This window comes from Pelodiscus sinensis, chromosome 6 (assembly GCF_049634645.1).
Source record: "Pelodiscus sinensis isolate JC-2024 chromosome 6, ASM4963464v1, whole genome shotgun sequence".
Taxonomy (NCBI): Eukaryota; Metazoa; Chordata; order Testudines; family Trionychidae; genus Pelodiscus; species Pelodiscus sinensis.
The window spans coordinates 81807275-81825056 of NC_134716.1; the positions used below are offsets into that span (position 1 = coordinate 81807275).

At 41.3% G+C, this 17782-nt stretch overlaps 1 protein-coding gene across 1 annotated transcript in view; it reads left to right on the plus strand.

The window, feature by feature from the left end:
* Nucleotides 1–17782, plus strand: part of MCCC2 (methylcrotonyl-CoA carboxylase subunit 2) — an 85617-nt gene that overhangs the window by 18607 nt on the left and 49228 nt on the right. The window contains exons 6-7 of the mRNA XM_075932240.1: nucleotides 2693–2805; nucleotides 9643–9756. Coding sequence (XP_075788355.1) covers nucleotides 2693–2805; nucleotides 9643–9756 — 227 coding nt within the window. The remainder of the gene's footprint in view (nucleotides 1–2692; nucleotides 2806–9642; nucleotides 9757–17782) is intronic.

The window sequence follows — 17782 nt, forward strand, 5'->3', positions numbered from 1 at the left end:
ACAGCTGATCAGCTGTTTGTCGGCTCAGTGCAATAGTCTGGACGAGCGGGTGTCGACATCAAAGGTATTTGTCTACCACCCAGGTATGCCTCCTGGGATGAGGTTTACCTGGGTGGTCGACAAATACCTTTGATGTCGCCACCCGCGCGTCCAGACTATCTCGCTGAGCCGACAAACAGCTGATCAGCTGTTTGTCGGCTCAACACGGCAGCCATGTAAATTTAAATATGCAAATGAGATCATGACTCATGCAAATGAGTTCCTCATTAGCATATTTTTTGCTGACAAAACTCGTAGCGTAGACGTAGCCAGGAGGTTTTTAAGAACAGGTTGGACAACCACCTATCAAGGATGGTGTAGATAACTTAGACTTGGATGGACTTAGATCTGCCACTGTGTAGGGGCTGGACTAAATGATTTATTGAGATTCTTTCCACTTTTACATTTCTAAGACTGAAATACCAACCAGCTGTTTGGGATTTCAGACACATGCATACCTATGATGCTTTTTGATTATATGCTTTATCTGTTCATTCATTTTATAAAGGTAGTAAAGTGAACTGATGACCCAGAGGAACAGGTTCTTTCATTTTACTACCTGTGTAATGGAAAAAAGCAAAATAGCCCAGGGGAAAAGTTGTGTGCTCACATCAACAGTAATTCACTGAAGTAATTGTGTTATTTTAGTTGATGTGATCTCTTATAAAGTTGCTTATATCTATTGATTTATGTAAAAAAGAACAAAAACGCCATATATCGTGTCTGTTAATATCTTCCTATAGTTTGACATTTTTCTTTTAGTATATTCCATCTCAGTGTATTTTACTTCATTTGTTTAGTCATAGTCAGTGGTTGAGTAAATTAATTTTAGAATGTTTAGACATTTTATTAAATGAGAAAATGTATATGCAAATATGCTTGCTTTTATTATAGAGATAGTATATTTTAATATAAATTATTCAGTTTAACTTCTTAATAAACAATATTTGGCTTGTGAACTTTTACTGTCAGAATGAATGGGTAGCCAGTGTGCAATTCTCTGTAATCCTGTTCTTTGAAACCAAAGAGATGCTTTTCTGTGAGCTATCAAGTTACTAGCAGAGCATTAGGCTTTTGCAACCACTCATGAAGAAAGGGGTTAAGCAGTGTCTTCCTTAGAATGTCTTTCCTTATGTATTGATTTAATTAAGTGTAGTTTTAATTTCTGCAGCTACAGTGAAAGGTATTAGATCATATATATTTAGAAAGGAAATAAATTTGTCCTGGAACACAGAACATTTAATTTTTAATTTCCTGTGTTAAGGTTTGTAAGTGAGTGTCTTTAAAACAAAAAACTGTTTGTCAGATGAGTTTCAAAAGGTGTGTACAGCCAAGTATAATTACATCTTTAAATGAAGCTACCATTGGTTTACTTAAAAATGTTTGGGATACGTAACAACTGTTCATGTGTGGTCATCAGTTTTCATTTTCCAAGTGGAATAACCTGGCCTATTTTTAATTACTAGAAGATGTACCCATTTAGCGCATTGCTTTGGGGTGGGGATGGAGATGGCGGTGTGGGATTTATTATGCAGACTGCTTGGGGAGAGAGGACAACCCCATCCCTTTCTCACCAGTCAGCTTGGGGCCAGGTGAGAAGTGCATCTCCATGGCTGCTGCAGCTCCAGCCGGCCTAGCTGGGGACCTTCTGGGGCAGGTCTGGGAGGGAGGGAGAGCTCAGTGGTTTGAACTTTGGCCTGCTAAACCCAGGGTTGTGAGTTTAATCCTTGAGGAGGCCATTAAAATAGGGGGGAGGGATAACTCAGTGGTTTGAGCATTGGCCTGCTAAACCCAGGGTTGTGAGTTCAATCCTTGTCCAGGCCATTTAGGGATTTGGGGCAAAAATTTGTCAGGGATGGTAGTTGGTCCTGCTGTGAAGGCAGGGGGCTGGACTCAATGACCTTTCAAGGTCCCTTCCAGTTCTAGGAGATGGGCAATCTCCATTATTATTAAAGGTCCAGATTCATCTGCCCTCTGCACTCTCCAGCCAGAGTGAGAAATGCAGCAGCAAACTGTGCACTTTCCCCTTACACTCCAATGATGGGGTACAACCAGCAACATCACTGTACCCATTGGGGGACCATCTCCCCCCTTCCCTAAAGTGTGCATGGGATGTGGGAGGCTCAGAGCTGGGAAAATCCTGGAGGGAGTAGGGAATGCCACAGCCAGCCCCTTTCACCTGCATGGTGATTCTCTCTCTTTTTTTTTCTATATGATTTTATGTGGAGCAATCCCATTCCAGGCACATCACATGTTCCTGGCACAACTAAACTTATCTTGCTCCTCCTGAGTGCCCCCCCCCCCCCGTGATCATTATACTGTATAACTGTCCCTGCTTCCAGTCCCATATCCCCTGCTACTCCCTTGTGGTCATTATATAGCAGAGTCCTCCCTTACCATTTTATGAGAAGCTGATCCATTCCATGCACATCCCATCGTCTTGGCATAACCAAACCCTTACCTTGCTTTAAGTTATGATAAGACAAAACTTGTATACCCAATTTGGTGATCCTGGTTCTTCAAGTGTAGAAAGTATTCTTGAAAAAACAGATGGACAGACAAATTTTTAAATAATAAGAAATAATATCTTTGTTTAAAATTGTGCAAAGAGGTAGATTTACATAAAACTTATTTTTCATTCCACTTGATTTAGTTGACTCAGGAGGAGCAAACTTACCCCGCCAAGCTGAAGTATTTCCAGATCGAGATCACTTTGGTCGCATTTTTTATAATCAAGCACGCATGTCCTCACAAAGAATTCCACAGGTAACGTCCTTAAAGCAAATATTGCTAGCTGCACTGCACTGCACTGCACATCTGCTTCTTTCTGGATTTAAGACTCAGAACTTCAAGTTTTTGGCAACTTAAAAGTTTTGCTAACCTGGCTGAGAAGTTGGAGACATAAACAGATGACTGTTGACAGAATGGTACTGCAGTTTATGAACAGGCTGTCCTTCTTAGCCTCAAGGTTAATGATATGATTTAGCTACTCCTGGAATAGGAGAAAAGAGAAATTGTCAGCATGGGATGAAGGGCTGAAAGAGAGCTTTAGGATATCATTTGCATCAGTTGATTATTCTGAATCATTGCTTGAAAGGAATGCTGTGCGTGGTGGTGAGTAGAGACATGTACTTAGCTGAGGAGGAGGGCGGTGTGTATTTATATATACAATTTTTGCACTTCTGTTGACAGAGGTCATTTTCTGATACATTAATGATTCATAGATTTACTGTTAGTCATGATGTCTTGATTTACAATAGTTTTTGTTGGTCTTCATGTTTTAGATTGGGGTGGGCAATAAGTGATTTGTGGGCTGGATGCAGTTTGGCAGGGTTAGCCCCTGGTAGGTCACCGGATGCTTCATTTACCTGCACAGCCACTGGTATGGGTGTTAACCGCTCCAATTGGCCGCAGTTTGCTGTTCCTGGACAATGGGAACTGCTGTGTGCTGGCCCACTGCTTCCTACAACTCCCACTGGCCAGGAATGGTGAACTGTGGCCAACGGAAGCTGTCAGCCGCTGTACTATGGTCACTCAAGTAAATAAAGGCTCTAACCCTGGTGAGCCACATCGGTTGGCCACTTACTGACCACACCTGTTTTAGATACTATTATAACTGGTAATTTGAACACTTAATTCTCTGTATTCATTCTCTGTATTCAATAGCCAAATAAATACAAAAAAACTAGCAAAACCCGAACTCCTCTAATATGTGCAAGATTCTATTGCCATTTCAATGTGTATACAGTTTTTCTAATCAGATGGGTTGTTCTGCCAACTCTGCTAATCCTCCTTCCCTCCTACAAATAGTTTGACCATTATATGGAGTCAGTAGAGGAAACATATTGGGTTTTATATAAGCAAAAAACTGACTTAAAAAAATTGAGTCTGGGCTCACTGGTTAACCTTCACAGTTACACACAAGTCCCCCCCCTACTCCCCCACTGTTCTGCTCCCTCTGTGTGGGAGTGGGCGTGTGTGTGAAGGGAGCAAGTGTGAGCTGGTGCTTGCAGAGCTGCATGCGCTCTCTCTCTACCCCCTCCCCTGGTGCTTGTGTTTGATGGCAGCAGTTTGATGGAGGTGGGGGGGAGGCAGGCGGCACCATGGGAGCTGGTATGCATAGGAAGCTGGGTTAAAGGCCAGCTCAAGTGCACACAAGCTCCCTCAGAGACACCCCCTCCACGTGTAAAAGTATAATCACTGAAATTTTCAGTGGTTACACCTTCACTACTCTCCCCCTCTTGCACATTTTAATATCCCTAGACAAAACATATCTATCCTTATGTTTAATATGACAACGATGATAGGTCTCTGAAAGTATTTACAGTGGGAAAGTATTTTTACTGTAGCTCTTTTTACTTAAGGGTTATTTTAGATTTTATATCAAGATCTCTTTACTTTTCCTGGAAGTTTGGTTTTTATCCTTTCTTATTTCAATGGGCATCTGTTTGTGTTTTGAAAATCTGTTAATGCGCAGCAGTGATTTGGATTATCTTCCTTATCTGAAAAGATATTTTCTTAGACTTGTACTGACAAAAATATTTTGCTAGATTATATTTTCTAACCGTGTTAATTACTTTGACATGGGAGCTCATTGTTCTTGGCTTAATGTCCATTGTTGGTAATGTCAATAATGAAAAAATTGTGTTCTGAAGAAAATCAGACTGTTGCTGCCACTGGAGTTGAATCTAATTTTGGTGACACTAGTACAGAATCTTATTCTATTTGACTATTTTTATTTCTCTTTGACTGGAATGAATCAAGAGTGGGTGCCAAGTGATTTATCTTATTTCTTTTTCAGTAGTCATGTTTTTTTCTTTTCATTTAGACAAAAAAGCAGCTATGAAATGACATACTTTAAAATTTGTTAACAAAGCACTGTGACCAACTAAATTTCTCTCTCTCTCTCTCTCTCTCTCTCTCTCTCTCTCTCTCTCAGCTTACTGTGGTTAGACAGACAAAACTGTTTCTTACGGGCAACAAAGATAACTTTTTAAATCGCATATTACCTTCACTTCCTTATAGCAAAGGTGCTCTCCTTGACACTGATGCCACAGTATAACAGAAACTCTTCTTTCTAGGTTCATTGATTTTTAACGGTAGAATGTTCTACTGTAATCAGGGGCACGCATAGACCAAATGATGTCCCAACTCAGGAGAGTCTTTGGCACCTCCTCTCACTTGAAACTTTTGACTACTTTATTTCTTATTGTATTTGTAGCTCATTTCATTACTTTGATGCCCACATGCAGAAGGGCCTGCTGGTGGAAGCAGGAGTCAGCCATGGTGGTAGGAGCTTACACAATTACCTTGTATTTGCCACAATCTCCCCCTCCCGTTTGCTGGGAGTGTGCAACTTTCCCTTCCCACAGTGGTGGGTCGGGCATGGTAGCAGGGGCTCACATGGTCAGCAAACCACGTGTTCTTGGGGATGAGCAAACGGCGGTGTACTATCTCAGTGGTATCAATTACATAGCTGCTTGAGCCCAGCTGTGATGGCGCCCCTCTCTCCCCCACTAATCCACCCCTCACCCCTGTTTAAATTTAATGTTTAACAAGTTAACTAATTAAACAAGTTGGTCAGAAGCACTAGTACAGACCTGGGCTTGAACCTCATAATCTGCTGGCCTCCACCATGTCCCTGCCAACACCTTCATCATTCAATCCAGACATGTATTGCTTTCTAGCATTCCCAATAGCTGAGCAGCTACCCATAGCTGAGCTGCGGTAAAATCAGAAATCTCTAATATTTTGCTTTATTTCTCTTTATTTTTGTGCATCATTTGGGTCATGTTGTGTTCTTGTTATCACCCTTGCTTTTAATTTCATATCCTGATGCCCCCTTTTTGCCAGGGGCTTTAGGAGCCCTCAGTAAGTGGAGATTATGACCATCCAGGATCTTTCTTTTCAGGACCCAGACAACTGTCTTTACAGATTCCATGCCCACACTCACACCTCCCCTTACTTCTGCTGTGCCCCACTGGGTTTCCAACTGGGTTTTCAGTTTCTTTATTTGCTGCTTACACACTGTTGGGTCAGTGTTATCTGGGACCCAGTCTTTATTTTCTTGTAACACCATTCTGACAGCTTCCTGAATATCTTTAGCTTCGTTTGAAATGTAGGCGCCTCCCCATTCAACTTTGTACTTTCATTTTCAGATGCTCACACTCTCCTGTTTTCACCTGTAAAGTTATTGTATTCTGTAATGCAGAAGCTGCACTGGCACACTCAGATGCCTTAAATTCAGCCAAATTATTCTTAGATAAGTCCAAACTGAATTTGTAACCCTCTAGTTGTCTTTCCTGGAGTGCTCCAGGCTGGACAGATTAGTGACAGCTTTCCCTGTTGCCCATGCTGCTGCTGCTTCGAGAGCCTTTTTCTTTAGTTTTGGTTTTGGTTTCATGTGCTTACAGAATGTTTCAGCCTCCCCACAAGCAGTCTTCAGGGCATTCCTCCACTGGAAATAACCTTGTCCCCATAGGCATGGACCTCATTCCGTTAACCTTTTAGCAAGGAGGATGAGCTCTTCATCTAACCACCACTCTTCTTGGTCCTTTATCTTTTGTTTACTTTCTCTCCTATTGCTTGAGGGTGACCATTGTGCCAAGCATGTAGTGGCCAGTGTTCCCTCTAACATTTTCTGGCTACGTCTACACTGGCCACAATTTCCGGAAAAGGGATGCAAATCAGGTAAGTCAGGATAGGGAAATCCACGGGGGATTTAAATATCCCCCGCGGATTTAAATAAACATGTCCGCCGCTTTTTTTCCGGCTTGGGGAAAAGCTGGAAAAAAAGCGTCTAGACTGGCGCGATCCTCTGGAATAAAGCCCTTTTCTGGAGGATCTCTTTTTCCTTCAAAGTAGGAATAAGAGATCCTCCGGAAAAGGGCTTTATTCCGGAGGATCGCGCCAGTCTAGACGCTTTTATTCCGGCTTTTCCCCAAGCCGGAAAAAAAGCGGCGGACATGTTTATTTAAATCCGCGGGGGATATTTAAATCCCCCGTGGATTTCCCTATCCTGACTTACCTGATTTGCATCCCTTTTCCGGAAATTGTGGCCAGTGTAGTCGTAGCCTTTCTGTCTGTAGGCGGATTGAATTTTCTTTTGGGTGAGTTGAAATTTCTTATGCGTAACAGCAATATTGAGCCAGTGTGTGGATATATGCACCACCAATACATTATTATATTATATTATATTATATTATATTATATTATATTATATTATATTATATTATATTATATTATATTATATTATATTATATTATATTATATTATATTATATTATAAATAAAACACACACACACACACACACACACACACACACACAAATAAAACATCTATATAACAGTCCATATGTGTGGAAGAAAATTAAAACAAGGGATAGTTAATTATATTTAATTACGATATTTAATTTGAAATCAAATAAAAAAATTACCACCACCCTTGGAGTAAATGTATTGACAATCTATTGAATCTACTCGCCCTTGGCGAGTAGATTTCAGCCCGGCGCCTGTTTACCAGCGCCGCATGCATGCGCATTGTGCCTCTTGCACGTGCGCAGTGCAGGGCTGGTGAGCGGCTTTCGCTGTGGTTCATCAGGCCCTGTGTATCATCATCCTTTCTAGCAACTCAAGTTAGTAAACAAAGCAAAATTCATATTATCCACACACATCTCAGTTTTTAAGATGCCAAACAAATCTATGAGTCAACTAAAAATAGCATTTGCAAGGAGAGCATGACTAATACAGTATTTACTGACACTGGAAAGGAGAGTAAAAGGAATTCACTATGGCTTATTAGTTTCTCTGGGGAATGTTTAGGATCCACGCTGTAAAAACAGATAAAAGTTCTCCTGGTTTGAAACTTTTACCTTGTGTGTGTCACCACCTCAAAGAGTAGAAGCCCCAGAACAAATTAACACATGGCTTCTGGATTTGTAGACAGATGCATGTTTCAAAGAGTTTGTAAATAAGGTTTCATCCTGTAAAACTAGCATCATACCTACTACTTGCTATTTCTGACTTAGAAGAGCCAAAACTGTACCACATATAAAAAATCTGGCTTTAATGCAATGCAGTTTACTATATATTACTTGTAACACAGGATGTTGAAAAAATCATTAAGTTCAGAGTTTTAGATATCTGCAACATTCCAAAAAATATCTGTTAAAAGAATATTTTTCTTTCTTCTCTTAAGCCATTAACACCCATGTAAACTTTGTTTGAAATGTAATCATGCAACTCTCCTGCTGGCACCCTCCCTCCCCCATGCAGCCTGCTTTTACCCATCCCCTCTAACCTAGACAGTCAGAGAGGATTGCAGCAAATGAGTCAGGATACCCTAAACAAACTGCCCCCCTGCCTCCACCTCACTGCACAAATGCCTCACCCTTCCCAGCGCAGGAAGATTCAAGAGACTGCAGGATTTCTACTTCTCTCTCTCTTTCTCTCTGTCCGTTTCCTCGGGCAGATAGGACTCTCCAAACTCTCTGCCCCTCTGACTTTCTCTCAAGCCAATTAATTACTCACTCACTCCCCCCAGCTACTTCTTCCCCCTCCTTATCTTGCCTGCTTATCTGTTCTTGGAGCTCTTCAGTTAAAGAAGTGGCAGCTCTGTTTAGCTTCTGCTTAGCTAGACACCCTGCCCCCTGATGGTCAGCTGAGCTCTCTGCCTGTGCAGGAGCGTTCAACCTCTGAGCAGGGCTTAGAAAATAGCTATGCAGTCACACGGCTGTGCAACTTAGAGGGAACTTAGGTAGTGACCTGTTTTGAAAAATATCAGTATTTTGCTCCTATTGCTGTGTTAGGCTAGATCAGTTGGGTCCAAATGACATTAGACTGCCTGCTTTCTCTATACCAATGTTACCACTTTATTCTGTAACCTGCCTTGAAAGGCCTTGCTTGTGAATCCTTCTTAAAACTGGATCTGAGACTTCATTCTGGTATCACTGGCTGCTACATTATTTTTCTTATACATTTGTTTTTGGATTTTTAAGAATCCCACCCATCACTGTAGATCTGGGCAGAAGTCAGTTCTTTTAAAACACCACTAAATTATCTTTGTGTGGTGTAATAATAATTACACCTCACTATTAGAAATAAACATGACATCAATACCATATCAGGCAAAAGCCAGAGAAAAGAAGTGTGCTTACGGTTTGCTCTTAAGGTCAACCAGCATGGGCTCTGTTGCTAGACCTATCATTTCCCAGTGAAATTAAGGCACCTCCTCTTAAAATGTCCTGCCATCAGTCCTCAGACACTTATACCTAGGGACTTCGTACTTGTATATATCAGCAATTCACTTCAGTGGAGCTATGCTGATTTTCACCAACTGAGAATCTGGCACTGGTAAGCATTTGGATGCTAAGATTATATGGGTCATAAACTTAGCTAGAGAGATGCCATGTAGTTATCAAAGAAATACTTAAAAAAACCCAACCTAACCAAAACTTATAGCTGCTCTGCATGGACATTAATAATCACATGTCACTTTTTGTGAACCTTTGCCAAAACCTGTACAAGAGATTAGTAACCGTGTGCCTTTGAATTTCAAAGAGCTTTGACTAATTTGTCAATAAATATATTGCTGTTTTTCCTTCAGATAGCAGTGGTAATGGGATCTTGTACAGCGGGAGGAGCATATGTACCTGCAATGGCTGATGAAAGTATTATAGTTGGCAAACAGGGAACAATTTTCTTGGGTGGCCCTCCATTGGTAAGTAGACACATCTTTTTAGCAACATAATTTAAAACAATTTTTGTATTTGCATGTCTGAAAACAGTACAACTGTATAAATAGTTCAGCCTTTCTCTATGACCTCTTTTGCTCCAAATAAATTAGTGACTTAATTAAGGTTAGTTTTGAGTTTTTAAAATCTTAAATCTCATAATTGTCTTCAGTAGCGGTATAACACTAGTACTGATTGGACTTCCCTCGTCCGGCACCCTTGGGACCTCACTGGTTCTGAACTAGGGAATTTGCTGCACCAGGGGAGGTCATTGTTGCCCAGCTCTCCCCACCCCGACTCCCACCCCCCTTGTTCCTGGCTGGGCCCTGCCTGCTGCCTGTGGCCTGGCTCCTGCCATTGAGCTCTGCTCCCAGACTCTGGCCCACTGTCCCAGGGCTCTGCTCCCAGCTGCCAGCCTGGCTCTGTGGTCCGGCTATATCCCTGGTCCTTCTGCACCAGGTATTCCCTGTGGCACTCCAGTGTTGGGGTCCCCAGTGATGCCGGATCATGGATGTTGCTGGACCAGAGAGTCCTGGACTAGAGACATTCAACTTGTAGTGTATAAATGAGATCATGTTAGTTTATTTCTCTTTTATGAAAAACTTATCCTGGCAAAAGCACTTCTTTGCTAATATATTCTAAGGCAGTGATGGGCAGCCCTCCTTCATCTCACTGGGCCTCAAGATTGTCATAACCAAGATGGTCTTCTGAGATAGGGTAGTTTTGCTAACTGTGTTTATGTAGCTAGAATTTGTGGAGTCTGCTGATTGAACTACAGCAGTGCTCTGATTGGATGCAGAGGGCTCTCACTGGCAGTGTTGTGTTCAATCAGCACACACCTCATTTCCTGTGCCCTTGCTTTATGTGCATGTTGTTTTAGTAATGTCAGTAGGAAAAAAACAATGTGAATGGAAACCAGTGGACTCTGGCAACCCTGCTCATGGACAATAGTAAACAAAATGTCTCGTGGGCCTCCCATAGAGCCCTGATGGGCTGCATGCGATGGGCAAACAATAAGCTGCCCACCACTGCTCTAGGGCTTATACTGGTGTAACTATGTTGATTCGTATCAGAGGGGTAGCCGTGTTAGTCTGAACCTGCAAAAGTGACCAGGAGTCCTATGTATCTGACGAAGTGGGTCTTTGCCCACAAAAGCTTATGCTCCAATAAATCTGTTAATCTATAAGGTGCCACAGGACTCCCGGTCACTTATGTTGATTAAGTAAAATAATAAAAAAATCACACTGAGACACTTTTGCTAATATAAATTTTAATTATAGGCCAGGCCTCACATAGATCATTTTACTTTAAATTAACTATAGGATGCAATTTAGAAAAGAGGTTAAGATGTGCTATTTGCTCAATGTTAATGGTCAAATAGGATTAAATTTTACTTAAATCATGAATAATGTAGATTCTTTACATTACAAGAGGGACTGATATGAATGGAGATTGCCTATCTCCTAGAACTGGAAGGGACCTTGAAAGGTCATTGAGTTGAGTCCAGTCCCCTGCCTTCACAGCAGGACCAGATACCATCCCTGATAGATTTTTGCCCTAAACCTCTAAATGGCCTCCTCAAAGATTGAACTCACAACTGTGGGTTTACCAGGCCAATGCTCAAACCATTGAGCTATCCCTCCCCCCACTGGAAATAGATGACATGTTAAAAACAATAGATGAAATCTTGACCCATTGAAGATAGTAGGCATTTTGCCATTAATTTCAGTGGAGCCGGGAATTCACCCAATGTGTAGGACTTGTAGAACTAAGGGCTTGCCTGTGGGGTAAATTGAAGAAAATGGGGAAGTTGAGCAGAATAGCTATTCTGGAATAGCTCCTCCTTTGGATGTTGTATTACAGAACAAAGGTCACTTCATTTTGTAATAATTTGCACACTCACAAAGCCCACTTATGATTCTGCAGTAGTTTATTCCACAATCTACTATATATTTGAGAGAGTTGTGTATACCAGGGGTTCCCAAACTTTTTGACATGGGGACCAGTAAATCCATTCACCAGCTTTTGGAGGACCGGTAACATTCATTTGCATATTTGCATATTCATTAAACAAATGATGAATATTCAAATAAATTGTTTCTGGTCCTCCCAAAGCCCCCAGTGCCAACATCAGCAAAGTTTTTGATACAGCCACCCACAATATTCTTGCCAGCAAGTTAAGGGAATATGGATTGGATAAATGGACTGTAAGATGGATAGAAAGCTGACTAGACCAGGGTTTCCCAAACTTTTTACTTTAGTTGGAACCTGTTTTTTTCAGTACTGTTTTTTTGCATCCCAAAAATATAAAGGCATATATAAAAAAAGAATTAAAAATGAATAAATTTTCAGTGTTTCACCCGGCTGCATCCTCCGCCCAGCCTGGGCCAGGGCTTGGGGGACCCAGTGCTGCACGGGCACTCTAGGAGGCGGGAGCAGGAGCAGATTGGGGGTAGGATATCTGGCTAGGAGTGAGGGTGCAAGGAGGGGTAGGATTGCCAGGTGTCTGGTTTTGTACTGGATAGTCTGGTATTTGAGGGTTCTGTCCAGGAAACAAATTGAGAAAATACCGGACACATAAAATGTCCGATATTTTCTAATTAGGTACATTTTATTATTATTAGATGTATCAGTCCGTAGCTGCGAACTTCCTGGCTGGTAGATGCGCTAACACTGTGTGAGTGTGTCTACCAGCCAGGCAGTTTGCAACTACTCGAGGGAGGATATGGGGGTGGAGGGGCAAAATGGAATCATTGGGGCCAGACTCACTCGTGTGCCCAGGTCTGCATGTGCCCGGGTCAGTCCCGCTTCCCGCTGGCCGATTCGCTTCCCCCCCCATGACCCACCGATCTCACCCAGCCAGCCCCACTCCCCCCGACGACCCCACCGACCAGCCCCACTCTTCCCACCCCCTCTCAGCCGGCCGATTCTCCCCCGTTTCTCCTCCCGATCTTCTCTGGCCAGCCCCGCTGCCCCTGTCCAGCCCTGCTTCCGGAGGCTGGTTCTCCTGTCCTTCTCCTCCCGATCTCCCTCAGCCAGCCTCCCCCACCCATCCAGCCCTGCTTCCGCTGGCCGCCCCAGCCTCCTCCTCTCCTCTCCCCTCCCCTCCTCCCCGATCTCTGCCGGACAGCCCCGCAGCCCCCAACCCTGCTTCCCGGCGGCCGGTTTCCCCCACAGAAACACCTCCTCCCAGCCAACCCTGCTCCCCTCCCGGCAGCCACACTGAGGCCCGGTATTTTTTTTCCCATCGCCCGGTACCAGGCCACAGCCCGTAGTTTGGGAAATGCTGGTGTATATTGAAATCCTCATCCCCAGCCCCACCTGAGAGCAATTATTTAAAAAAAAACAAAACAAAAATTAGTTCAGTTAAGGATCCAAGCAATGCTAAGTAAATATTCTAGTAAACTATATTGTTAAACAAAGTGATGTGATGCAGCACTTTACTACTAGATGATTTGGAGAACTACTGAAGGGGCTACAGTTCCCTAAAATTAGTAGAAACCACATATCTCTCATAAGTGCTTGCACTTGTGTATGTATAAATAGGAAAATCAGCTGTTAAGTCTTTTGCTGATTACATCACATTTCCCAATTCCTAGGGTGACAGAGATGGGGGACTCTGCTGAGAGAATTTATACATATTCATGTGCAGTTAGATTAGGTCACAGGGAACATACAGCAATGTCATTTATAAGTATAGCTAGATGGACATACAAGATTATTAAAAAAAAAAAAGTCACCAGTCCATTGTGCATGATTCCATAACTTTGCTTCTCCCAGCTCAAAATTACTGCTGCTGGCTATTTTTTCACATTTTATGGCATTCTGTTTTTACCTGAATGGCATTTTTCTTATTCCCATGGTCCAGGCTGGCATCTGAATCCACTCCCTTCTCTTTAGTTTTATTTAATCCTATTAATCAGCATTTGGTAAATTTACTTGATTCTGTATATGGGGAAGTTGTATAACTCTGGTGGAGTTAAAAAATAAGCATATATAGTTATTGAAACACATTTTTTGCTTGTACCTGGTAATTGCTCAATGCTAACTGTGCTTTCCAAAGCTCTCAGAGCAAAAACGTAATTGAAATGTGTGGGTGGGAGGGAAACGAAGCACAAAATCATGTTATTGTTTAGGCTGGGAAAGAATTTTCAATGTTTTTCTTTCAATGGAGATTTTCTAGTTTGAAGAAAAGAACAAAGCGATCAGCATAAACAAATGTAATAATCAATAGCAAGTACTGAATGACGAAACTGCCATTTAGTGCTAATTAATTTGTTGTTCGTTTCCTTTTAGAATTTTTCAGTCACCAATTATGTAATTTTAAATGCATTAACTCAGTCTTCTTTCTTTTATGTGTCTTGTATTAATCCTGTTCACCAGATTGGAAGCTAATTAATTATATATAAACTCAGAACTTTCCTCAAAACTAAGGATTTTTATGTACACTTATTTTCTCTCTTTTAATTAGAGTGATGATTGGGATTTTCTTGTGGACAATAGCATAAATGTAAATAGACACATAACTTGAAAACACAAATGTCAGTAAGACCAGATGATCCCAGATACTACATATAATCTTTTATTGAGGCAAAGCACTTAGTTGGAAAAAAAAAGAATTAGATATGTAGTAGAGATAACATCCATAATTTATACTGGGAAAGAAAAATAGGAAGTGGGTAAACCCAAATTACTTTAGGACATAAGCTACCATTGTCCAATTAAGGTGATCAAAAAGCTTGTCTTTTTCATAGTTATTCCATAACTATCTATTGTGAGGTTTCTTGCATCTTCATTTGATGGATTTGGTGCTGGCCATTGCCAGAGATAACATTTTGGACTACATGGATCTCTTTCTGAGATAGCATGAGCTATGTTTGTATTGGATTAACAATTATATAAGATTCACTTCCAAATTATTTTCTTTTTTCACACACTAACTTTCCATAATAACTTAAACACTTTCTTAAAACATTAAGTATTGGATTATTCAGCCCCTTCTACATCAGATGTTCTTTACAGTATGCTGTTCTCCAATTGCATGGCAACTGGGGCAAATCAAATCTTTGTCCTGAGCCTGGACTTGGGACTATCCCTTCAGAAACAATTTCCCGGAATTCTTTGCCTCTAAACAGCATATATGGCAGACTTTGTAGGTCTTTCTTTGAAGTGAATCCTTCACAAGATTTGTAAAATATATTTAACTAATTATCTCTGTTTCTTCCTTGGCTGTGAGTGTCTTCTCCTCAGAACTGCTAAACTAAAAATTGTATATCTTTTGGCTTTCTGGGGAGGTTTTGTAGGACAGTACCTTTTTGCTCCTTCTCTCAGAAAGAACAAACAGGATGCAAGAAAACTTGCTCCTAGTTGGCTGGTGCAAGGTCAATCTAAGGACCACAGAGGTACCAGCCCCCAGACACTGGATGGGCAAGACATGACAGACAGGCAGGCTACTGGAAACCAGGCTCCCAGCCAGAGAATGAGCAAGATCCATGGCAAGAATTAAGCAGGCTATAAGGAAAATCCTTTCACTGATACCAGGCTAGAATCAATGGTATGTAAACAGGTGTGTTTTGGGGGTAGGTAAGGCTCCCCCACAACAACCATCAGTGAGAGATTCCAGAAGACTGGAATAGGCCAAATTTAGTGTCCATTTATTTAAAACAAAAGAAATGAGGACAAGCCAGGAAATTACAGATCAGTCAGCTTAACTTCTGTACCAGGAAAGATACTGGAGCAAATAATGAAACATTCATTTGCAAACATCTAGAAGATAAGGTGATAAGTAATAGTCAGCATGGTCAAATAAATAGTCAAACAAATCATGTCAAACTAACCTGATAGCTTTCTTTGACAGGATAACAAGCCTTGTAGATGTGGGTGGGGAAAGTGGAAGATGTGTTATAGCTATACTTTGCTAAGACTTTTGATACAGTCTCGCATGACCTTCTCATTAACAATGTAAGGAAATACAACCTAGATGGAACTATTAGCAAGTGGGTGCATAATTGGTTGTATAACCATTCCCAAAGAGTAGTAAGTCATGCTAGAACAGCATAAAAGAGTGTGGTTCCGCAGGGATTAGTTCTGGGTCCAGTTCTGTTCACTATCTTCATTAATGATTTAGATAATGGCATAGATAGTATGCTTATACAGTTTGCAGATGATACTAAGATGGGAGGGGTTGCAAGTGTTTTAGAGGATAGGATTATAATTAAAATTATCTGAACAAATTGGCAAAATGGTCTGAGATAAATAGGATGAAATTCAATGAGGACAAATGCAAAGAAAGTACTTCACATAAAAAGAAACAATTATTTGCACACATACAAAATGGAAAATGTCTGGCCAGGAATGAGTAATGCGGAAAGGAATCGGGGAACCATAATAGACCACAAGCTAAATATGAGTCAACAGTGTGAAACTGTTGCAGAAAAAAAACCCAAACATCATTCTGGGATGTATAAGCAGGAATGTTGTAAGCAAGAGAAAAGAAGTAATTCTTCTGCTCTACTGCATGCTGATTAATCCTCAGATGGGAAATCGTGTCCAGTTGTGGACAGCACATTTCAGGAAAGATGTGGACAAATTGGAAAAAGTCCAGAGAAGAGCAACAAGGTGCTTAAAGTTCTAGAAAACATGACCTATGAGGGAAGATTGAAAGAATTGGGTTTGTTTAGTTTGGAAAAAAGAAGACTGAGAAGGCACATAACAGTTTTAAAGTACCTAAAAGTTTGTTGCAAGGAGGAGAGAGAAAAATAATTATCTTTAACTTCTGATAGGAGAAGAAGCAATGGGCTTAAATTGCAGCAAGGGAGGTTTAGGTTGGACATCATGAAAAACTTCCTGTCAGAGGAGTTAAGCACTGGAATAAGTTGCCTAGAGAAGTTGTTTTATCTCTATCTGTCACCAGCATGAGGGGGAGTTACTGGACCATGCAGTCCCCTCTGCAGTCTGATGTGATTCTCAGCCAACAGGTAGGTAGAACAAAAGATTTATTAGTTGACAGGGACACAGCATAGAACAGACTTGTCAGCACAATAACCAGAAGCAATCAGTATTATCTATCTTTGGGATAGGTGGGCCCAGGGGCAGGACCCTACCCCTCCACCTGTTTCCCCAACCAGCCAAGACTGACTCACCCCCAGCTTCTGGACCTAGCCCCCCCAGCCAGGGTCCTCCTCCAGCCTTTGTCCTTCTTCCCGGGTAGAAGGTATCAACTGTTCGCACGCCCTCCTGAGCTCAGATTATGAAGGTTAGTAGCCATTATATACATGTCGGAGGCTATCACACTGAAATTCCTATGACCATCTAGTTATTAGTACAGTGCCCAGGGAAACTGAGCCACACACACACACAGGGTTACTATAGGACAGTAAAGTTTGCATGAAACTTAATGAGGCAAATAAAATTCCTACTTTGACGCACCATCTTTGGAGGTTTCGAAGAGGCTAGACAGACATCTACCCGAGGTAGTCCAGATAGTGCTTGCTCCTGCCATGAGTGTGTGGGACTGGACCTAATGACCAGTCCTGTGATTCTATGAATCTTTTAGTGCAGGGGTGTCCAAACTTTTTTCAAAGAGGGCCAGATTTGATGAAGTGAACATGCGTGAGGGCTGACCATTTTGCCTGACATTCTTTGAACCATTAAAATTAAATGCAAATTAACTATTTTATGCAAAGTTTATTGCAAACGGCATACTTTTCATTTCGTCACATGGATGACAAATCTAAACAGGTGTTAAATCACTCTGCCTTTCATATCTGAAGGCCAGATGAAAAAAAATCCAGGAAGCTGAAATATATGTCAGGAACATTGTAAAGTACATTACATATTATTGGTAATAAAGGTTGTCTGTCAACTTTTAAGTTAAAAAAATATGAACAGGAACATAACACCAATTATACATGTTGTGTCCAAATATATTTATAACTGATTTAGACCAACTGACATTAACTCAGATTTTACAATGTATTCATCTCAATACATATGGATTCGTTGGGGGCCATA